At 37.4% G+C, this 24,709-nt stretch overlaps 1 protein-coding gene across 1 annotated transcript in view; it reads left to right on the top strand.

Annotated features, from left to right (window-relative positions):
- SCFD2 (sec1 family domain containing 2) overlaps positions 1-24,709 on the top strand; it is a 269,076-nt gene that overhangs the window by 31,520 nt on the left and 212,847 nt on the right. The window contains exon 4 of the mRNA XM_045533014.1: positions 2,451-2,626. Within this exon, the coding sequence (XP_045388970.1) occupies positions 2,451-2,626 (176 nt within the window). The remainder of the gene's footprint in view (positions 1-2,450; positions 2,627-24,709) is intronic.

The raw sequence follows: 24,709 nt of genomic DNA, 5'->3' as shown, positions 1-24,709 counted from the left end.
AAAATACACATCTGTTCATTGTACATAAGACAGACATTTATTTTGTTTCGGAACTAAAATATTTAAAAAGTGATACTAGTATAAGTTTCTAGAAAATTCAAATGACAGCGTATTTGAAACATAAATAAAAAAAATAAAACATAAAATAAAAGATAAACCCCCCAGCCCCACCATCCTATTCTTCGAAGTAAGATTTTTTCTTTAATTAGTATCTTTCCTTTCAGGCATCTTTCTACATAACTAGGTAAGAAAGTAAGTAAGTAAATAAATAAACAATAAGAAAAATAAAGGTACATACTAATTATGTGGCAATGTGGTTTCACCAAGGGCTGGGGTTGGGAAAAGAGAATTGACTACAAAGAGGGGGAACTTTTTAGAATGATGGAATGTTCTATATCTTGATTATGATAGTGGTTACCCAACTATCTACCCAAAGGAAAAAAGGCATTCTATAAAAAAGACATCTGCACTTGAATGTTTATAGCAGCACAATTCATAATTGCAAAGATGTGGAAACAACCCAAGTGCCCATCAATACATGAGTGAATTAATAAAATGTGGTATATGTATACCATGGAGTACTACTCAGCCACAAAAAACAATGGTGATCTAGCACCTCTTGTATTATCCTGGATAGAGCTGGAGCCCATTCTACTAAGTGAAGTATCACAAGAATGGAAAAACAAGCACCACATGTACTCATCATCAAATTAGTTTTAACTGATCAACGCTTAAGTGCACATATAGTAGTAACATTCATCAGTGTCGGGCAGATGGGAGGGGGAGGAGGGGATGAGTATATTCACACCTAATGGGTGCAGTGTGCACCGTCTGGGGGATGGATGGACATGCTTGAAGCTCTGACTTGGGTGGGGCAAAGGCAATATATGTAACCTAAACATTTATGCCCCTGTAAACATTTGTACCCCTGTAATATGTTAAAATTAAAAAAATTCATAGCACTATACAGAACAAAAGAATGAATTTTACTAAATGTAAACTTAATAAACCAAACAAAGAAAGTGTTAATGAGCTTTTTTTCTATTAGAACTTGAGCAAGGAGATTGCTAGCTTGCTGCTTTGAGAATTGGGAATGAACCCATCTTTACCAAGGGACCAAAGAAACTAGTGACACTTATCTTCCTCCTTATCATCACTGCTGTTCTTTTTTTTCAGATGCTTACGCCGATAGACTGGTAATAAGGAACTTCAAAATTCTTAATCTCTTCAAAAAATTTAATGAAAAGATAGAAAAGTATGTTGTAGGCTTTTAAGTTTCTTGTGGCAAGGTCTTTATTTTTTTGTGTATTGTGATCTTTAACAAAAACCGTTTATTAAATGTAGTCTGCCATTTAACACTGGGTGAGACACTAAGCTCGCAGCACCTCAGGTAGATGCAGCACACGCCTTGTTTGCTACCTCATGGAGTTGCCATGAGAATCAGAAGAGGGCATGTTTGCATAAGCACTGTGTAAACTTTAAAGTACTAAATAAATGCAAGCAGTTTCATTGGCAAATGTGATATAACAAACAAACAAACAAACATGGATTTCAGTGTCAAAGAACAACCCACAAACATGGTGTGGGTGAAAGGTTTAGGAATGATTTACTTGACTTGTATCTGTGTTTGGCCCCATTGCCTTCTTCCTGCCTGATGGGTAGAATCTGATGTCGAGGAACTATGTGGTAGCACTGAGGAATGGCAGGAATGAAATTTAACAGATTATATAGTAGGAGATGACTCAGTTGAAGGACTGCTATAGGTAAAACTTGGACTGAGGATCTCTGAAGGACTAACGTGAATGTTTCGCACAGTCTCTATCCTTTTGTAAGGTGGACTCTCTTGTTCTAAATGCTGGTGACCACTGTAGCAAACGTGCTATGTTACCCGTGCCAAACCCTTTCTTCTGTTATCTCATCTTCTGGTGTTTTTGCCATCCTAGTTCTCCATACATTTTTGTTCCATATGACAGACATCTTTTATCCTCATGAACATTGTCTTGAACCCACTGATATCAATGATAAAGTTTTGGTTATAGTTGTACCAGCTTTCTCCTCTTATTTTATGTACATACACATACCATTAGAAATCTTACCTTTATACCTCTTAGATTGCTGTGTTATATGTCACAGAGAGGCACTCCAAGTTGAGCTCAACAAATATGTTTGGGTGACTTTATTTGAAAACTGATTTACAGGGTACTACGTAACGATAAAATGAATTCTACTAGCAATATGACCCTGGCCGGATCCCTTAACATCCATTTCCTTACTCACAAAATGCTGGTAAATAGTATCAATTTTGCTATTGTCACTATGTTGTAAGAATCACAATAGTTTAGGAAAGCTCGCAGTCAACTTTGAAGTTCTGTGCAAATATTAATGACATCCTTCTCATTATTTTACTACTCCTAGAAGGGAATGCACTGATAAATTATTATGTTTTCCAGGGAGAGTCACGCCAGGGCAGCTCACATCCTATATTCAGCTCTTCAGGAACAACCTCAAAGCTCTAATGAATCATTGTGGGCTCCTACAGCTTGGGCTGGCCACAGCTCAAACTTTGAAACACCCGCAGAGTGCCAAGTGGGACAACTTTCTGGCTTTCGAAAGGCTCCTTCTCCAGGTATGTTACTATGGCAGCTTCGTGGGATATTAATAAAGTTTTGACTTCCAAGGAAAAACTTTGATATTTATAATAGTCTTCATAATAAATCATATTGTTGACATGTGCCCTGCATAGTATTCTCTAAGTGCATCCAAGTTAAAATTCAAGTAGAAACTTTTCCACACCTGTTTTTAAAAATTTTTTGACGGTGACATCTTTGGCTTGTCACTCAATACTAAGGATGTTTTTTGAGCATTTTACTAACCTTTGAAAACCTCTTTACAATTTTATGCCATTTGGACCTTCTTTCTATTCTTTGATCTTCATGGCAAAAATATTACTGCTATTTGTGTTTCTTTTGACACTACCTAGTCTCTAGTCCTCAAACAACTTATAACATGTGCCTTAAAATGTTTGTTAAAAGATAAAAGGAGACAAACTCCATTTGTAGTGTTTATGTGGTGATTTGTGTGTGTGGGATAAAAACTTTTCATAAATGATGAAATACTTTCATGGGAAACTTTTTTAAAAAGATCTATTTTTTAAAAAATTATGAAGTATATATTATAAAACATTTTTTAAAACTATAAAGTTTAAAAAGTATAAAGCATTAAAAAGTATAAACTTACATCAAATGACAAATATCTATGTACTCTCCACATAGACTCAATATGATTTACCATTTTTTTATATTTATTTTAGATCCTTTTTCATTAAAGAAATGAAACTGGAGATAAAGTTGAAGTATCCTTGATGCTATATCCTACCCTAATCTGATTTTCCTTTTTCTTTCCTCAGAGATAATTACAAGCTGCTTTCTTGTTTTTATATTTTTACTAAATATTTATCTTTTCAGAAATAATACAGAGTATTGTGCTATGGGTTTTAATTTTTACATAAATGATATCATGCTATAAGTATTGCTAAACAACTTGCTTTTTCCTATGAGCATTCTGTTTTTAAGATAATCTAAAGTGATGTATGTAGATCTAGTTCATTCCTTTAAATCACGCCATAAACATAGAATTTATTTATGCAATCTGTATTGATGTTTAGTTAGGCTGTTCCATTTGTGTGTGTGCATGTGTATGTGTATGTGTGTGTATGATTAGAAAGGATTATGTGCTGACTATCCTAGAGCTTGTCTTCTGATACACATGTGAAAGAGTTTCTTAGGATAAATCCCTTGGAGAGGATTGTTAGGTCATCGACCATGCATATTGTTGAGTTTACCAAATATCAACAGAAGAGTTGAACTAGTTGACCCTTCTTCCAGGAATAGCTGACAGTTTGTTTTTCAGCATAGTGTTCAGTACTCAGTATTATCAAACTTAAACATTTTTTTATAGTGGGTCAATGCTATCTCTGTATATAAATTTGTAATTTTATGACTACTGATGAGGCTGAACATCTTATATTGTAGTTATTGGTGATTCAATTTTCCCCGTCTAGAAACTGTTCATTCTTATACTTTGCCCAGTTTTTATTTGTTGGGTAACAGAAAAACTGTCCTTATATATTCTAGATATTAGAATTTTTAAGGTTATATCATGTAAATACTTCTCCCAGCCTATGGTTTGTTTTTTGACTTTGATTCCTGTATATTATATAAAAGTTTAAAATTTTATGTAGTCCAGTTAATTAATATTATCCTTTATAGTTTCTGCTTATTTATGTTCTATATTAGAAATACTCTTCTATCCCTACTTTATATATATATTCTATATTTGCCACTAAAAATTAACTTTTATTTTTGACACTGAATTTTTAATCCAACCGGAATTTATTTTTGTTTATGGTATGATTAGGATCTAATTTTCTTTTCTTCCGTATGGATAGCCTATTTTCCCCCAAGCCATTTATTGAATATGCCATTGTACTACAGAGTGCTTATCTTAATAGTCATTTTCCTCTTTTTCATGTTGGCAGAACACCAATTTTGTTTCATTGTCGACTTTTTTGCCTACATGGTTCAGGCAAATCCTGATTGGTCTTAAACTATCTTGGTATTCTCACTTCCATGCCTAGTAATAGTGGTTCTAGACAAAGAAAGGCAAAGGGAAGTTTGCTAGAGGTGCCTCTAGGGAAGGTTTTCTTTGCCTTGATAGGATTTAGTTAGCTAATATTTTCTTTAGCCATTTGCATTTATGCTGTAAGTGAAATTAGCATATATTTTTTTCTTTATTGTGCTAGCACTGTCTAGTTTGAAAAAAGGGTTATAGTAGTTTGGTAAAATTGGTTAGGGTGGGTTTTACTTTTTCTATTCTCTAGAATTATTCATTTATGAAATGAATTATCAGTTGCTTAAAAGTAAAGTATGCCTGAAAAATCATCTGGACCTATTGCTTCCTTGTTATTATTTATATTTATAATTTTAATATAATAATATAAATAATCATTAGTTATTGAGTGATTCAAAACTATAATTTCTTTAATTCTTTATCTCCTTGATTTATCTTCTGCCAGAGGTGTTTTTAAATTTCTCAGTAGATTTGCCAATTATTCCATATATGTATATATTTATATCTCTATCACTATTTTTTATTTTTTTTTGGTCTCCTCCTCAGGAGTAATCCATCTCTATTAAAAACCATGAGTTCATATCAATATCACAGTTTTGCTCTAATGCCACAGGGTTCATTCTAGTTTTTTGCCTTCTGTAATTGTAACTCCCTTCTCTGGCAGTGAGGAAGCTGTCTCCTACTCTCCTGGACGTATTTAGTTACCTAATAACCTCTCCAGTACGTAGCCAATCTTCCATTAGGGCTGCAGCCCCTGACATGAATGCGTCCTCACCTCCCCTGGGCTCTCTCCTGCTCCAGGCCTGCATGGATGTTCTCTCTCACTTCACACAAAGGTGCCCTGTTGAAACCCCCAACACAGATGCCCTCCTTACCTGGCTTGAGCTCTGACATCTCACCCTATGCTGTCCCGACCTCTTCCTCCTGCATGGGGGACCTCCTCACTGTTCTCAGGCTCCAGCACCCCACACCAAGCCCCCACTGCTTTCCTCACTCTGCGGGCTCTGAAACTCTGTCCTAGAATGTCATTGTCCCCCACCCTCCAGTTGGATACCTTTCTCACCCCCTGTGATTTTGACAACCCTTGCAAGGCTGCTGCATTTTCCCCTTTGCCCCAGTCTCCCTGCTCCCTTCCAGAAGTCCTCCCCACCCACCTGGGCCCTGGTGGTCATGTGGACACCTTCCTTGCCTTGGCCAAATTCTGATACCCTGCACTGGACCCTCACTGCTCCGCGCCCTCCCTGCGGATGGCCTTTTCATCCCTCTGGGTTCCAGCACCCCGTGCACAGATGCCTTCCTCACCCTGCTCTGGCTCCGTGCACTGCGCCGCTGCTGCCTCCCCCATGGCCGCTCCCTTCACACCCTTGTGCTCTGATGGCCGGCCCGAAGCCACTGTTGCAACCCTCCTCATCTTCCTGTCCTGCCATGTACATGCACACTCTCCTCATCATGCTGCCCACCCCTGCATGTCCTCTAAGGCATGCCCTTAGCTCCAAAATCTCATAAAAGTAGTTCAAAACAAGGCTATACAGATAATTTTAATTCTAAGCTATCTTATATTTACAATTAATTTTTGGAATCCTTTGGTCCCTGTTAGACTATTAGATGTGACCATGATATTTGGTGTGATTCTTTCAGCAAGTGGAAGAAGAGTAAAAAGACTGGGTAAAGCCAAGTGGGGTGGCGTGTGCCTGTAGTCCCAGCTACTTGGGAGGCTGACATGGGAGGATTACTTGAACCCAGGAGTTTGAGGCTGCAATGAGCTATGATCACACCTGGGAATAGCCACTGCACTCCATCCAGCATGGCCAACATAATGCAACCCTGTCTCTTAAAAAAAAAAAAAAAAAGACTGAGGAAAAGAAGTAAACATTTAAAATACCAAAACCATACTTTTGTCATAATTGCATATCACTCTGGCTAGTCTTGCGTTCTCAGTCATTTATGGGTCCTTATGAGTTAGTGTTTTAGCATAGGTGAACTTATACACTGGCCATTGTAATTGCTCTTTGTTTATGAACATGCTGCTTTTATATCGTATACACTCATCCATTAGTGTAACAAGTCATAATGCATGGTCAGCTGACCCTTTTACAGACTTTGGTTTCAACGTAGAGCATTTGAGTTTATTTTGAGCATGAAGGCAACTTTTAGCTTTTCCCAGAGGGCTTGAGAGCCAGTGAGAAATTGCAGCCAATGTTGAGAATTGTTTATTTCTTCATAGCCTCATTTCCACCACTTTCTACCCAGGCCTCCATCACCGAAACCTCAGTGTTGACTTTATGGCTGAAGTAACATTATAGACAACCTTGGTTCAGAAAAAGAAATCAGTCTTGGAAATCTACACTTAAAAATAAGTCACAGCATTTCTTCTACTTACTGTTATCTCTTGGTTCAGTGATTTTGTTGATCTAACTACTAGTCAGCAATAGGTCTGAGGACTATTTGTAAGGCTTGTGTTTGACTCAGGCTCCTCAAAATAATAGATTTAAGAACTTAATTTAGAAAGATAATATTATGTGTTCAAAAGAGAAGCTTTACTGAGTGCTGTTGGGAAAAATTTAGTGTTTATTAGCAGTAAATAAGTTTGAAAAAGCCAAAGGAAATAAAGCATCTTTACAACTTTTTCTCTCTCTTATCTCCAAGGTACAATATCACAGTCAGTGTTTTAGGCATTGAACATATGTGTGCTAATTAGCAAATAATTCTATTTCTGTTTCAAGTTTAAAGTATAGAAAAGAATAAATTTAACCTGAACATGAATATATTTTTGACTAAGTTAATGAAATGTGTTCACAAAGTATTATAGCTTTGCTTTCTTTTAATCCAAGGACACATTTACTTAACTTGGTGGTAAGTATATGAACAATTTTCCTTTTTAATAGTGTAGCAAGGAAGTTTGACTTAGTTCCCTCATCTAAGTTGGAGTTAATGTCTACGTCATAATATTATTGTCAGTTTTCAGTGAGATTATATGTGTACATCACTAAGTACAGTAAGTGCTCAATAAATAGTAGTTGTTAGCTGGGCCAAAAATATAAATGCCAACTTATGTGAGTAATGCCTTTAATATATTCTCACCTAGATATCAGTTTCCTAAATTAAAATTTATTAGGGAAGAATGAGTATGTCACTTTGAAAAATTGTACTGTCTTTTTATATTTACTGTTTCATAATGTTTTACAGTATTTTTCTTTAAATCTAGATTTCAGTCCCATTGTTTCTACAATGGATAGCTGATGTTTTTATGCTAATTGTCACAATGAAAAAACTTTTTTCCCCTCTCAAAATTTATGTATCTTTATAGGTATACTTATTACTAATTATCATAATGATAACCAATCCTTGAACTTCAAAGAGAAGGAAGCAATTGCCCTTTTTGTCAAAATTACATAGTAAATAAATGCCCTTTTAAATTGTGCGTTAGCAAATCCATTATAATGTTAAGTCTTAGACTTTTTGTGCTTGTCTTATAAATGATATGGTGTATTGCTGTGAGTGATAATAATAATAAACATAATCCCCATTGGGTTCAGAAAACTTTGAAACCTCCAAAAAGGTTTTGTGTGATAAAATCATGGTATCATAGAGTAAGGGAAATGAGAGACAACATCTATTCCCAGTGTTAGGCAGGACCAGGGAGAGGGGAGAGGAACAGATGTTCCATCTAATTAGCATTGCAGATTTGTACCCCCCCAATCAAGGGGAATTCTGGGAATTCTGCGTGCACACAAAATATTTAGTTATATAACCCCAAGATGTCAATCACCCAAGGGCAGAAATGAAAACTCCACCTAGAGAAAGGAGGGGCAGTTCATTCATCATATAAAAGTATGTGTGTTGTAGAAACTCAGGGTCGTTCCCACTCGTGGAGATAGACCCGTTCCCTCTCTGGAACGTACCACGCTTAATAAATCTTGGTGTGTGGCTTGCCTGCATCTGTCTTGCCTGCTCATTCGTTCTGTCAATCCAGTCTCAGTAACCATTCTTAGGTAGTGAGACAAAAAAACCAGGGAACACCCAGACCTCACATGACACTGGAACCTGACACCAAGCTCTGTCCAACATCTGATTCCCCCTCTATAAAAGCATGGAATAGTAATACAAGGAAGAAAACTTTTATTCAGTATAATTTATTGTGGTTTTAAAATGATAGCAAACTATGTAGTAAAGGAAGCAGCTGTGTTTATACTTCCTAAAACATGCACTTTATAAATATATATGTACTATCCATCTCCAGTTATTTCTTTAGGCAGAATTTACACTTTAAATTTAACTCAACTTGGAAAATGATTTTTAAATAAAATATAAATGAGTTATAAAGCCACTCAAGATAATCCAGGTAAAATATTGCTTTTGTTTTAAATTTTATCTTTTTGCAATAAAAAATAGGCAACTATTTTATAGGTTACCAAAGTAGTTTTTAATAGGTAGGATTAGTTTTTTGAAATATATTAAATCTTAGAATATCTATTTCTATAACAAAATAAGTTTACGTAAATAAAATAGTGTGTCTGCTAGTTCTATAACAGATTGGTGAGTTTTAGCTCCCAAGCCATATGGCTTGGCTTAGAAATATAATAGCTTATTTTAGCACTGTTCCTGACTTCAACAACACCCTGGGAGGTCCTGTTTTATAATGCCTTGTTTTTAGCCATTTATAATAATAAGGATTGAGTTTTTCTGGGAAGAAGTTTCCACCACTCTGTTGCTCTGTGGGCAAGGGCCTTGGTATTTGGAGTCATTCTGCACCATCGTGTATTATCACTTGCAAAGGCAAGTGATATCTATATCATTTGGATAAAGAGTGAGAAGGAAGGAGAAAAAAGTGATCCCCAAAGTCAGATTTGGGTGCCATTTATGGATTAGCAAGAGATTTTGATAGGATTTTTCCTGAGAAGGAAAATTGAGGAGTGTGTTTTTCATAAAATTGCATAAAAATAACTACAGAGCCAAGTATTAGAGCAAAATAACTTTCTCCCAGTTCTGATTTCCATCAGGAAGGGTTTTCCTAGCCACACTCTCGGGCTCTCTCTGAACCTCTATTCATTCCTCTCTTAACGAGAGGGATGTTTTCTCTGGTTGGTAAATTTGGGATGATTGAATGGGCTCAAGTCTGTCTTTTCTCCTCTTATGAGGGGCCCTGACTATGGAGAGCACCGTGATGCTCAGCCCTCCAGGGACAGGATCTGTCCTCCTTATTGGGTGGCAGCTGCCGCTGCTTCTTCTATTTCAAGGAGTACTTTGGGGATGACCTCTTACACCGGCACTATGAGATATTGCATTAGGAAGATTTTTATGAGTGAATTACTAATAGCTCAAGACTGTGTTGACTTAGCTTGGGTCCATATAGTGAAATATAAGTAGATTTATTTATTTGGTTTTTTTGTGTTTTTTTTTTATTTCAGCTCATTATGGGGGTACAAAAGTTCAGGTTATATATATTGCCCATACCCCCCCATCCCCCCGAGTCTGAGCTTCAAGCGTGTCCATTCCCTAGACAGTGCTCATCGCACTCATCACGTAGGTATGCACCCATCCCTTACTCCCATCCCCCCCAGTCAGAACTTCGTTGCCCAGGCTGGAGTACAGTAGCACAATCACTGTAATTTTGAACTACTGAGCTTAAGTGATCCTCCTGTAGCAGCCTCCCCTGCCACAACATCTGGCTAAGTTTTTATGTTTTTTGTAGAGACAGGGTCTCACTATGTTGCCCAGGCTAGTCTTAAACTCCTGGCCTCAAGCAATCCTCTTATCTTAGCCTCCCTAAGCACAGGGACTACAGGCTTGAGCCACCACACCTGGCCTAGCATAGTATTTCAAATATAAGAATAGTGCCTTTAAATTGTTAAAAATCATGACAGATCATCATAGTTAAAATAAACCCTTAATTAGTATTTTAAACAATAGAAATGTACAAATATTTAATTGTTGAATTTGTTTATTTTTTAAATCTGTTTTGTATATAGCTCATTTTGATCAAAAACATGCAAGGCATTTTATTCTAACTGCTGATTATTCATTTTGAACTATAATTTAGTTAGAACAATATACCTGGAATTGATTAACTTTATTTAAGAAATATATACACCAAGAAGCACTATTTAAAACATGTGCAGAAAAATAACTTCTGAATACAAAAGCTGTACTGTGTCTCTCAGCTTCTCTAACCATTTGCTTTATTTATCCTCCACCCTCTATGGATTGCTCCAAGTCTTCGTTCTTCATGGCTTTAAAGTGTTCCACGTCGTATCAGTTGTTAAGCATCAACTCCAGTGTCAGTGTTACAGATCTCCTCTTCCCGACCACACACACATGCGTGTACACGCACTTCTGTTCCCTCTTCCACATGTACCAGGCTTGAATAAAGAAAACTAGAGCTGAAGTAACTACTTTGATTCTGATAAATGGGAAACCTCAGGGCTTTTTTGTTTGTTTATTTTGTGGAGACAAGGTCTTGCTCTGTTGCCCAGGATAGAGTACAGTTGGCCAATCATAGCTCACTGCAACCTTGAACTCCCAGGCTCAAGTGATCCTCTTGAGTACCTGGGACTATGGGCATGTGCTACCATGCCTGGCTAATTTTTCTTTTCTTTTCTTTGTTTTTTTTTTTTTTTTTTTTTTTTTTAGCAATGGGATCTTGCTATGTTGCCCAGGCTGGTCTTGAACTCCTGGGTTCAAATGATCCTCCTGCCTTGGTTTCCCAAGGTGCTGGAAATACAAGCATGAGCCAACATGCCTGGCCTCCTTGTGGCTTTTCTAATCACTAATCCCTGTGATTAGAAGGTTCTTTTCTCAACTTGTCACAAGGCTGGCCCAGAACAAAACTCAAGTGTCTCCAAGGAGGCCTTCCCTGAGTAGCTTTGCGCTGGTTTTGTTTTACATTTGTTTCTCATTTGCTGACATTATTGTGTTTGCATATTCTTTGTCTCTCTCTGATGGATTATAAGATAAGGAAGAGTAGGGACCTTGAATATCTTATTCATATGTATGTCCCTGAAAGTAGAATCTTCATTTTTGCACTTGAAGTAGGAGGCTTAACTTCCCGCTCGTGGGAATTTGAGAAGTTCCTTATAAACACGTGTTACCGCAGCAAGCCCGTTTTGCCCGATGTGCGGTATGTCAGTCACTGAGATGAGTTTTGCAGCAGAGTAAGGGTTTATTCACGTGGAGCCACGCGAGGAGATGGGAGAACATGTCTCAAGTCTGCTCCCTGAAAATGGGGGTGAGGGATGTTTATGGGATGGAGAAGTAAGGTGGTCTGGAGTAGGGAAAAGCGACTGGAGCCGGGAAGTGAGGTTAGTGGCGCACTGTGGAAAGGTGGTCAAGCTTCATGCTTCTTCATACGTGTTCAGAAAATGGTGGCATCACCATTACTGAGGGTGGCATTTTCGGCCCTCCAGTGTCAAAAGTTCACCCACGGGACACTCACACAGGCCCACTTGCGGGGTTGGTGGTCTCAGCCAGCTTGAACTGGACAAGGAGCTGACTTTGAGTTTCTGAAAACTTAGGCAGCCATTGCCATCGTGACTCATATGTCAGAGACGTCACCTATGGGGAAGCTGAAGGGAGTCTTGTGGCATATTGCTTAGCTACCTGCTATTTAAATGGTTTATAATTTTTAAGAACAGTTAAAAGCAAGCGAGGCAAGTTAAAGTTTAGCAAGGCTAGTCAGGTTTGCCCTCGGCTTCATATGGAGTTTACTTGCCACAGATTGGTACTTGCAATACATAGATACATGTTTGACAGGGCCAGGTGCGGTGGCTCACACCTGGAATCCTAGCACTGTGGGAGGCCAAGGTGGGAGGATTACTTGAGCTTAGGAGTTTGAGACCAGCCTGAGCAAGAGTGAGATCCTGTCTCTACTAAAAATAGAAAAATTAGCCAGGTGTGGTGGCACATGCCTGTAGTCCCAGCTACTCAGGAGGCTGAGGCAGGAGGATCACTTGAGCCCAGGAGTTGGGGATTGCATTGAGCTATGATGACACTACTGTACTGTACCCAAGGCAATAGAGTGAGACTCTGTCTCACAAAAAAGAAAGAAAAGTATTCTAGACATTCAGCCAGCCTAAGCATAGGCTTCCTTCAGGAAAACATGGCTTTAAGTCACACCCAAGGTGCCCTGTCAATGGGTGTGAGTGAGACTTGGTTTCTCCAAGGCTGACTAACATTTAAAAAAGAGAAAACATCAGTTAGTGTTATTTCCTTTCACTCTTAGGAATCCAGATGTTTAAAAAAAAAAAAAATCCAGCAGTCATTGGGGTGGCCAGCATGGTACAAACACCTAGAGGGAATGGCTCAGGATAGACGATTCCATCAGTGTAGGGAAGAACAAACCATTATTATTTCCTTTTTGGTCAAGCAAACCAGAACGTCGTATCCTTGTTTTTCACAAACCGGAGACCCACCCATACGCGCCTCCAGCCGCTGGCATGAAGTCTGTATTTGAAACTTTTTTGGTAGACCCACAAAATGCTAAGAACCGAAATTGTTAGCCTTGAACTTACTTTGCCTGATTACTAACTCTGGCTTCCAGCTGGAATAACACATGATATCATTGCTTCTAAGGCAAGCCCAGTTTAACAGCAATAGTTTACGTAGCCTATGTATTCGACTCTCAATTTCTAATCAGATGCTTGGCATAAATTCACCGAACTCCAAATCTGGCGATGTGCCTACCCTGGGCAAAGGAACAAAAGTTCATGGGTGTTATTTTATATTTTCCATTTGTCTCTATCTTTTATTATTCAAAAATACAATACTTTAATGTGATAGAGGAGAACAACATTAAAATAACTATTCTATAAGAAAAAGTGAAATCGAGATGATATATTCTCATGGAGAAATGTGTAAGTCTTACAAGGTTTCAATTAAAAGCTTGCTGATGAGTAAAACTCAAGATAAACATCTAACTTGAATGCCAAATTTCTTTGGTATAGAGATACCAAAGAAAAACAAATTAGTGGGAAACATTGCATTTTACTGATCGCAGTACTCATACTGAAAGTTATCAGTTTAAATGCACACAAATTGAGCATTTTATTAATGGGTTATGTAGACCTCATTGTATTTTGAAAACTTTTTATCTTAATGTCTAATATGATGCAGAAATTTTTATCCTAATGAGAACAAGTGTGAGAGGAGTGTGGGAGAAAGTGGCCAATTTTGATGCCTTGCCCCAGGAAAAATGTCCCAGTAGTGCATAGTAATGAAGGGCGTGGCTTCAGTATGAGGCAGGTGTGGGTTTCAACCTGGCTCTGATACTTACTAGTGGTGGGATCATGTTCCTATTCCTAACTTGTCCAACCTCTGCTCTACAATTCTCAAGTTTGAATCAGCAGTTTGAGAAATTAATTTAAAAATCGGTTGATCAGAATCTAGCACTTCTTTTTCTCAAAGGCAACACTACAAACGCAGTGCTCAGGTACTTAGAGTAACCCACAAAATCCTACTTAATCCTGTATCCCTGAAAATGGCCCAATGTACTGATATTTAATACACATTACAAAATAAATTGTGAGCACATCCAAGAAACAATATATGTTTCAGTTTTATAACTTCAGTGTCTAGCAGACAGCATGTGCTCAATAGATTGTTATTACATGGAATGAAACAAAATACTTTTTTTTTTTTTAAAGGCTTTTCCGCTTTTTCTCTTTACCATTTGGAAGTGACACCTCTTTTGGAAAGAACTAGAGGGCAAGGGCTTCCCTGGAGAGGAAAGAAAGTGATGGAGAGAAGATTTATATGTCTGAGAACTAATAAAGTTTGTTAATTCTATCTATAAGTAAGATAATATAAGACAGTGTCCCCTCAGGTGTTCTGAATTGTGAAAAAAAACGGGGGGCAGAGGTCTCGTCAATGGATAAAAGAGTCTAATCATAAGAGTGCTTAAGGATCCAATGTGTTAGGCTACTCAGATCTCTTTAATTCCTAATGTTCTTCATCTGAGAATTTTTTCAATAAATTTCTTCGGAAAATTTTAAAATTCTAACAATTTAGTGTTCCATTAAAATAAGTTAAATCTTCATACACTATTTCCAAATACCCAGAATCCGGTAACATTTAAGAGCACAAGCATCAAGACAATTCATTGTTTGGATCACTTCCCCATCAGCTCATAAAACGATCAGAATCACAAGGCTCACAGCACAAACTCCTGTGATCAATATTGCAGCAAAAGGTGACCATGTTCATTAGCATGTAGTTTGGCTGCTATCACAAAGACCCCAAAATTGCAGTGGCTTAAACACGATAAGAATGTATTTCTGACTCACATAAAGTACAGATAGGTGGTCCAGGGCTGGTACGATGTTTCCACCATCATCATAAAACCCACTGTGGTCTTTCCATCTTTTGCGCAAACATCCCAGCACACAGCTTCCTCTCATGACCCCAGATGGCCACTTCTGCTCCTGCCATTGTGGCTGCATTTTGGCATGCAGGAAGAAAGGCACGCACCTACCCTTTAAATAAATGCACAGCCTGAAGCGGCCCACATCACTTCTACTCATGTCTTATTTGCCGGAACCTTCACTTCTAGCAGCAAGGGTCACTGGAAAGCATCGTTGTTATTTTGGGTGGCCACGTGCTATGTAAAAAGGTGAGACTAGGTGGTGAGAACACAAAGACGTTCTCTGTCTAACAGCCACAAGACGTCCCTCTTGACTCTGGTAAACCACTCAAACATTTTTCTTTGCTCTGGTGGAACTGGAGGAAGCTACAGGATTTCTTATAACTTGAAAGTCCCAGAAATTCAATTGACCAGCTCAGAATCAAGGGGAAAAATTAGATTCCAACTTCCAAGGAGAGAAGCAGCAAAGAATTTGTGACCATCTTATTATATCTTAGTTGGATTGAGTGATTTGTGTGTGTGTGTGCGTGCGTGTGTGTGTTTCTGTAGTGTCTATAATGCAAATGTATTATTTTTTGTAATTTGAAAAAGCTTTATATATTGTTTATAATCTTTTTTTTTTTTTTTTTTTTGGAGACAGAGTCTCCCTGTGTTGCCCGGGCTAGAGTGAGTGCCATGGCGTCAGCTTAGCTCACAGCAACCTCAAACTCCTGGGCTTAAGTGATCCTACTGCCTCAGCCTCCCGAGTAGCTGGGACTACAGGCATGCGCCACCATGCCCGGCTAATTTTTTCTATATATATATTTTTAGTTGGCGAGATAATTTCTATTTTTTTTCAGTAGAGACGGGGTCTCGCTCTTGCTGAGGCTGGTCTCGAACTCCTGACCTTGAGCGATCCACCCGCCTCGGCCTCCCAGAGTGCTAGGATTGCAGGCATGAGCCACTGTGCCCGGCCTATTGTTTATAATCTTGAATGAGGTTTGCATAAAGTAGATAATATTGTGTCTGGCATAAATCGAACCCCCTCTGTAAATGTCCGATGTAATCAACATTACCTTTATTTCTTTCTCATTAGAATAGAAATGTATTGGTGGATTTATTCACAGTGGCTCATTTTAAAAGGCATTAAAAAGACATAATTTTGCCTAGGCAAGCCAAACAAGATTTCTATGAGCAGTTAATATTTAAACTATGTTTTGAAGGATGAAAGGGAATTTGCCAGTTAGGGAAGGATGGGAAAGACATACAAAGTAGTGGGAACTGCATATGCAAAGACACAGAGTTCTGATAGCACATAGCATGTTGCAGGATCTTTTAAGTTGGCAGGGTGTGAATGTAAGGTACATGTTTGCGTAGAAAGGGTTAACACGTGGGGAGGAAGGATTAAATTCAAGAGATAACCAAGAAATAGAATATACAGGTCTTAGAGATTGCTTAACTATAACAGTTCCTTGAGAGTTATAGCAAACAAAATTTAACTTTTTACTAGTTAAAGCAATCTTACTATCTGTTCTTGATTTAATTTTCTTTCCTTTAACCTCAACATGAATTGTATGTGAGAAGGACAGAATTCAGACCGAGTAATAAGCTGCATATGGATAAATTTCCTTTCAAGCTAAAAAAAATAGAAGAATTGTAGAAAATGACTGGCCAAGCCATATTTTCAGGTTTAAAAATAAAGTGATTTATATATTTTTTTTCAAAAAGTCAATAAAACCAAACATTTGTCTATCATCTCAGAATGGTTGCTCCTGCCTGTTGAGCTTATTAGCTTCATTCTTATTGTCCCAGTGCTCTTGTGTTCGTGGGCCATATGGACTCCACATCTGGCAACCAGTCCATGTTCTTTGGGGGGAAAAAACAAAACTTCCTTTGAGGGGCTACACAAATACATTTCTGTAGAATATGCTACTGCCCATGTCTGCAAATATCTAGGTCCCAAATTAAGTGCATAAAGCTGAAGTTATATTACTTTTCAAAGATAACAGTAACTAGATAGGACACAATACAAATTAGGGCTTTTAATTTTTTGGCACTAGTTCTTTTCTTCCAGCATATTACTTGCAGTGATCTCCCTTTGATGTTTTGACGTATCTCTGAAATCATGATTAAATATGGTAACCAGAACTAGTACTGACTTGTGCTGGGCAAGTCATTTGGAATCAATAATATAAGGGGAAAAAAATGCTATTTGCATTTTAAAAGTGTTCTTCCACTTTTAATGAATTGAATTGGTGTTAAAGTTCCAAGTCTTTTTTTCCCCCAGAGCTGTCATTAAAATAGTTACCCTAATAAGTTTATTAAACCAAATGAAAACTTCAAATAAAAAGTAATTTAAAGATATTATTAGCAAAATTTTATCACTTAATGTTTTCAAAATTTATCATAGACACATATCCACTGTCCCATGGTTAAAAATTACAATTAAGCTTTTTGGCAACCACTCATATTGGAGTGCTTTACAGTTATACAAAAATAATTTCTTCTAGCAAAGCTTAAAGAAGAATGTTGGAGCACAGATATGTGCAGTGGTTTTCTCCAGGCTACACACTGTGTTGGTGACACACCAGGATTCTATATTTCAAAACCAAGATTTTTATTCTTTTCTTAACTCATTGAGTTATGTTGCTTCTCTTACTGTTTTAGAACATGATTAAAATTTGTACCATTTTCCTGTGTTAAAGGAACAAGGAGGGAGGGCAGGTAAAGGGGAAAGACATAATCCAGATGAGATGGCCATATAGGAACAGATTTTCAAAGTGTTAACTGATGTTATGAAAAGCTGTTTTAGTAATAAGCCTAATGGGAAAACAATGTGGTCAGGAAACTTGTCCTGAAATTTGACTCTTTCAAAGTAATAATGTCAGGTACACTAGGAACAAAGGAACACAGTCGACAGAATCAGTCCCATGTGTTGCTAAACATAGGTTTTTGTTGTCGGTCCTCTCCTGCCTCTTCTTGTAGCCTGCCATGGTGCTTGATGGTGTTTAGGGACTGGAAATGTCACCAGCTCTAGTAGAGCTGCTGGTTTTTCCCCACTCCTCGTTTCCTAATCACTGTCTTACAGCAATATTCATCTTGTTCTACTTTCCTCCAATTTGTCTCCTGTCGATGCCATTTTAATCTTAACCTGATTTTTCTTTTCTAGTACCATAGTCTTGATTTGAAATTTATATGTGTGATAAGTAAAAAAACTAAGCAAGCAATCAATGCAATCGTATTCTGAAAATTTTATCCATAATGTGGACAATATCCTTTGGAGGGGAATTCATCCTGCAAATCACTATTGGAGAGGGAGTTAGAGATGGGGAGGCATAAGCATTCCAAACTGTAGTACTGATACCAAGAATAAGTAGTTATTAGCAAAGTCTTTTTAATTTATAAGGTTTGCATTAAGGGTGGTTTTAGCTTAATTTTATCATTTTTATTATGAGTCAAGATCTTGGTGAAATTAAGAATGCATGGGATTATTTAGCTGCAATAGACAAGGACTCCTGTGAACGGGAGACAAAGGGCCTGATTTTCAGTCATTAAATCCTTTTCTCCTTGATTTCTTGGTTAATCAATTGAGATAGTATTTTCTTTTCTACTTTCCTTGAGGAGATTCTGTAATGATCAATCATTACCTTACTTTTAAGTCTCCAAGAAGAGTTTTTTTGGCCTTTCTGAACCCTATTTTCCTTAATTTTGTAATTGGAATGGCATTTAGGTAGTTCTGGGCATTAGAGATAATGTACACACTACACTAGGCACAGTGCCTAAAAGGTCATGAGCACTGAAAATATAGATTTGACCATTGCAGTTACTCCTCTTACTCCTGCTTCTCTGCTGCTTACTCATTGCAGTTACTCCAGTTACTCTGTGCTTATTACCTCCTATTTGCCAGTATTTTATTAATGCTAGTTCTTTTCTGTGATTGAAATAAGCATCATCATATAGATGAGATTCATTTCTACCACTTCCTGCATAGGAAATTTTGTTTTGCTCTATTGAAAGGAAAGAGAAGATAGCATTTCAAATATCCCTGCATGTAATTTGAATTAGGGCTTCAAATTTTATTATTTCAGTAAAGTTTATTTATTTTCTTAGAGGAATTCCTCTTCCCTTAGACCCTCAACAGCAGAATCAATCAGAACTAGATGGAGTCTTTGAGGCTCTTGTTATGTATGTGAAGCCTTATATGTGATCTCTGAATCATCAAAGATATTGTTATAGATACTAAGGTGGTATTACTAACTGCTTTAATTGTATCTAATGCTGTAAAACTCTGTGTGTCCATGTACATTTACATGGTCTTGGAATAATTCAATACATGACCACATTTCATATAAGAATATTCTTTGTATTTCTGATAAATTGTTAGAATATATTAACACATAGATACACAGAAATTACTCAGTTACTGATTTCAACAAATAATTATTGAGTGCCTATTATGTGACTGATAGTTATTGTCCCATGTGGTAGTAATAGAGCAGTGAATATTATAGAGTCCCTGCCTTCCTAGAACTTACAGTCTAGTTAGGAAAACAGATGGTAAACAAACCTACAAATATATAAAGCATCTCAGGGTTAATAAGTGTATATGATAATGAACTTATAAACCAATCAGGTTGTCTGTTGCATCTGTTCCATTGGTTGGTGCCCTTGGCTCTTCAATCATTTGAGTGTCACTGCTGGTGATCAGTGCTGTGATGAAAAATAAAGCTGGGTCATGGGATAATAAGCAGCAGGGATTGGGGAAGCTGTCAGATACAGTGTGGTCAGGGTTAGACATTTCCAAAGAAGTGACATTTGAGTGGAGACCTGAATGAAGAGAGGAAGTGGGCCATGAGGTCATCTGGGGGGAGAGTGCTCTAGGCAGAGGCAGTAGCAAGGACAATCTGAGGCAGGTTAGAGGCCACTGCTGGAGTGTGAGTGTTGGTCGTGGATGGATGAGCTCAGAGGTGTGGTGGGGATGATGGCTGGGCAGAGTTTGAGGTTTTGTAGGCTCTGGTAGTAGTGATGGTGGTGGTGGTAGTAACCATTATTATTATTATCATTTATATTTGATCTTAGTATGTCTTAAAATAATGTTAAGTATTAAAAAAAAACCATATGGCATTATTAGCTGGATAAATGAGAAAACTTGGAGAACTCTTCGAAGCAAAATTCCACTTGTACTCTTTTATGCTGTGTTTGCCTGTATGTCTTAATTCTTGAGTTTACTTTTAGTTTGAACTAGTATGAAGGTTTTGTGCATGAACATTTAAGGGTTTTTACAAAAGAGCTTTTCACAGAGCCTGACTGAAAGCAGGTAGACTTTGGAGGTCACATTCACTCTGGTTTTAATTTCAGATCCTTTTTTGTATTAAAAATCAGGTCCCTGAAGAGAAATGAATCAAGTCAGAGGCATTTTTTCTCTTACTTAATTCCAAAGAAAGGTTTGGAGTTCTTGTTTTGGCACTGTGCATCTCCAAGAAGAATTTTTTTCCTATACACCTGCAGCAATAAAACATGAAGGGATAATGATCTTGAGTTGTATCTTCACTCATCATCTCTTTTTTGCTTATGCTAGAGACAGTATCTAAGGTCTTACATGCAACTAGGTTGTCTTTCGACATTAAACTTTGTAAAAAGGTAGTGCTTTTTACATTATACCTACTAAATAATTTTAATCATCGTTGCTAGGAAGTATTTATGTGTACCATATGCGTTTACACACACTTCATTTATCAGTATTATAGAAGTGTTTCAATATTTTAACAACTAGAACAGCCATACTGATATATACAGGCTGAATATTTTCCTTGGCTGCCTGTCTGCCTGCACCTACTTAACTGGTTTTCGATCATGTGTAGAATTTTTCTTTTTTAAATTAACCATATTTGCTAACAAGATAGAACAAGTAAAATGTGCTGGTTAAAAAAAATTGTGATGTAATTATTGTGAATGAGTTTAGGTTCACTTGTAAAGCAGAATTTGAATGGTTCATTTGGTTTCCTTTTAAAAACTGCCATCATTTCAAGAGAAAAAATGATTCTGTGTAGCAATTGTATAGAAATAACTACTCCAAACTCCATTTATAATATGAACAGTTCTCCTTGCACCTTAATGAATGTTAGTCATTCATTTACGATTCTTTATCCCTTCTACCCCAATTCACTTTCTCTCTCTCTTTTTCTCTCATCGTCTCCTTAGTATTTTATTATGCTGTTCTCTGTTCACATGTAAATAGGTTTTTGCTTTCTTTTAATTTTCACCCTCTCTCCAACCTGTCCTGAACTGTGTTGTTGGTTTGGGAAGTGAGATGGACAAATACTTGCTGCCTGGGTCACTGCTTTCATCAAGGTTGTATCAGCTTGGATGCACTGACGGTTGCCCCATTGGGAATAGACTGCCCAGCCCACATTCTGTGTTGTGTTTACTCTTGCAAGTCCTGTTTTATATATATGTATATATATATAAGCTATGATATGTGGTTAACTTCACCAACTTTGGGGAAGGAAAGGAGCGTTTGGTTTTGAAGGGAGGAGAATGTTTTTCCAACAGTGAACTCTGTTAAGTTCTGAAATTTTATTTCCCAGCAAGAAAGAACAGGGGTGCCATGCCTGAGTCATTTAAAATTCAGCCGGAGGACATTTGGCTTGGGAGTATACCACTCGTCCAAAATTATAAGGCAACTGAAGAGGGGAAGGAAAAGTGAAGGTGAAGGAGTAAAACCATAGGTAGAATTTAGTCTTGTTAAGCCTAAAATTAAACTCTTTAGTTGGCATTTTTGGTCTTTCAACATATGGTCTAACATGGTACATCTCAAACATTTTGGTCATAGGACCCCTTTACATTCTTGAATGTTATTGTGGACTCCCAAGAGCTTTTGTTTATATGGGTTATATCTATTTTGTATTAACCATCTTAGAAATTAAAACAGAAATTTAAAAAATAATTATTAAATCATTAAAAACAATAATAAATGTTATTCATTAAAATACCAATAATAAATATGTTATGTATGTTAACATAAATAATGCATTTTTTTCTATGAAAAATAGCTATATGTTTTAAAACAGAAATATTTAATGACAAGAGTGGCATTCTTTTACGTTTTACAAATCTCTTTAATGCCAGGCTTAATAGAAGACAGATGGATTCTCCTATCTGCTTCTGCATTCAATCTGTTGTCATATCACACATCACAAAGCTTCTGGAAAACTTCACTGTGTGCTCCTGAGAGAATGAGAATGAAAAAGGCAAACAATTTCTTAGTATTATTATGAAAATAATTTTGACCTCATGGACTCCCTGGAAAGACCCCCCCAGCGGTTACTTGACCATAATTTGAGAAGTTTTGGCCTAAATAAATCTTTCCAGGCACACTCTTGTGTTAACCTCCACCTCAGCCTCTTTGTATTAACACTTCAGCCTGTCCTTCCAACCACCCCCCTCTGCCCCGTGCTCCTAGCTGCCCACAGTTTAGAGAACAGAATCTTAAGCATTAGAGTCAAGTAGAGTCTACCCAGTACAGCAGTCCATTATGGGAGGGTTCTTTAACTCAAGATATTATAAAAATATCAAAAGGGTTAATTGAGAATGAGCGAACCCACTTTCTGAAATTAAAACTATACTTGAAGTTGTCTTATCCATGGTGATCACTGCCAGAAGATGATTGGTTAATTGAAAAGGCAGCTAAAAAAAAGAGAATCATAAAAAATATACATACATATTAGGTTACTAAGTATGAAATGTCCAATTTCCTTAAGTACTAAGTTTGACAGTTAGTATCTGTGACATTTCACTTTGACAATTCTTGTTTTATTTTTATTGTGAAGGTTGCAAATGCATATTTTGGCTTGTGATTATCTTTCAAATTTTTTTAGAGCAATTTTTGTGAAACCATGGAATAAGTCAAAAATTAGTGTTATTTTCTAATATGAGTTCTGTCGTGAAACCAATGCAGTGTAGACAGTTCAAAATATCAACAAAGTGTTTGCGAAGAATGTGGCTGATGAACATACAGTACCTTGATGGGTTCGAGAAGTTTAGTTCTGGTGATTTTAATCTTGAAAATAAGCCACATGGGTGACCTGAGACTAAGGTGGATAATGATGAGCTGAAAGTGATTCCATCTCAACCTACAAGTGAATTTGCAGCAAGGTTTGACGTTACTATTCCAACAATATTGGACCATGTGGAGCAAATCGGCAAGGTAAAGAAGCTGGGTAGATGGGTACCCCATGAATTAAACAAACATCAGAAGAGAAATCATCTTGAAGCTTGCCTTTCTTTGTTGTCATGACATAAAGGCAAACCATTTCTATACCATATTGTTATGTGTGATGAAAAATGGATTCTTTTTGACAATTGCAAGCATTCAACACAATGGTCGGATAAAGATGAAGTGCCGAGATTGAGTCTATTAGGAACTACATAGGTCATAATGTAGATGACATTCATGCCATTAAGGCAGAATGTACTTTAATCTACATTTATCCCTCAGCAATAAATAAATAGGATTTGATTTGAACACATTTTTCCCAAACCAGAGCCTCTACCTCATAGAGGAAAACTTCTTTCGATTATTAGCAAGTGCTTATCCTATCTCATGACTTTTCAAACAGGAAGCCCCAATCTTCTTTCCAGAAACAGATTATTCTTTTACCTTAAGTAGAGGAAAAACTCTGTTATACAGAGTTACAGAGACAGTGCTTACATTTTCTCTTTCAAGTCTGATTATATCAGGAGGCCACAGTAATTTTTTTCATTTACAATCCACTTTAATAGTTCACAATTTTCGGAGATTCACATTCCTTGTACTTCTTGCATTCTTCAGTGAGTTTTTTGTTAAGGGTAAATTTGGAGGTGGAAGGGTGGGAAAAGGGTCAGGAACAGTTGGTAGGTAGCGATTAAGATGAGCTTCTATTACAATGACTCTAGGGTTGACTCAGTTTCTTATATCCCGGTTTAAAGGATCAGGTGCAGAATAATCACTCACCCCTAGGAAGAAGTATTATTATATGACTACAAGCTGTGTTTCTGATTTTGACCAACGATCTCAGTGCTATGGACTGAACTGTGTCTCACCAACATTCACATGTTGAAGTCCTAACTCCCAATATGATAGTATTTAGAGATAGGGCCTTTGGGATATAATTAAGTTTAGATGAATTCATGAGGGTGAGATCCTTCTGATGGGATTAGTACCCTTAAAAGAAGAGATACCAGAGAGCTTATATTCTCTCTCTCTCTCTCTTTTCTCTTCTCTCTCTTCTCTCTCCTTCTCGTCCTCCCTCCCTCCCTACACTCTCTGCCATGTGAGGACATAGCAAGAAAGCATCCAGCAAGGGAGCTCTCACCAGAGCCTGATCATGCTGACATCCTGCTCTCACACTTCCAGCCTCTAGAACTGTAAGAAAATAGATTTCTGTTGTTTAAGCCACCCAGTCTATGTCACTACTTTAGTGGTGTTTGAGTATCTGCTGGTGTTTTATTAGGGGCTGACTGAGCTGACTAATACACTCAGATTTTCTGTCAGTGGTCATACAGGAGGCAGCCTGGCTTCGACCCACCACACTCTGGAAACACATCCTAGGGAGATATTTTCTCACACCAACCAGTTCTCCAATTCTCTGAACACCAACCGTGTTTCCAGTAATTGAATTCATTTCTGACACTATCTACCTGGCATTAGTGTCAGATCTCTCAAGTTAAAGGGGTTCAGTCCCACAAGACTGCCTCTACTTCAGATGC

The sequence above is a fragment of the Lemur catta genome, chromosome 19 (genome assembly GCF_020740605.2).
Source record: "Lemur catta isolate mLemCat1 chromosome 19, mLemCat1.pri, whole genome shotgun sequence".
Classification (NCBI taxonomy): domain Eukaryota; kingdom Metazoa; phylum Chordata; class Mammalia; order Primates; family Lemuridae; genus Lemur; species Lemur catta.
This window is presented reverse-complemented; position numbering and strand designations above follow the sequence as displayed.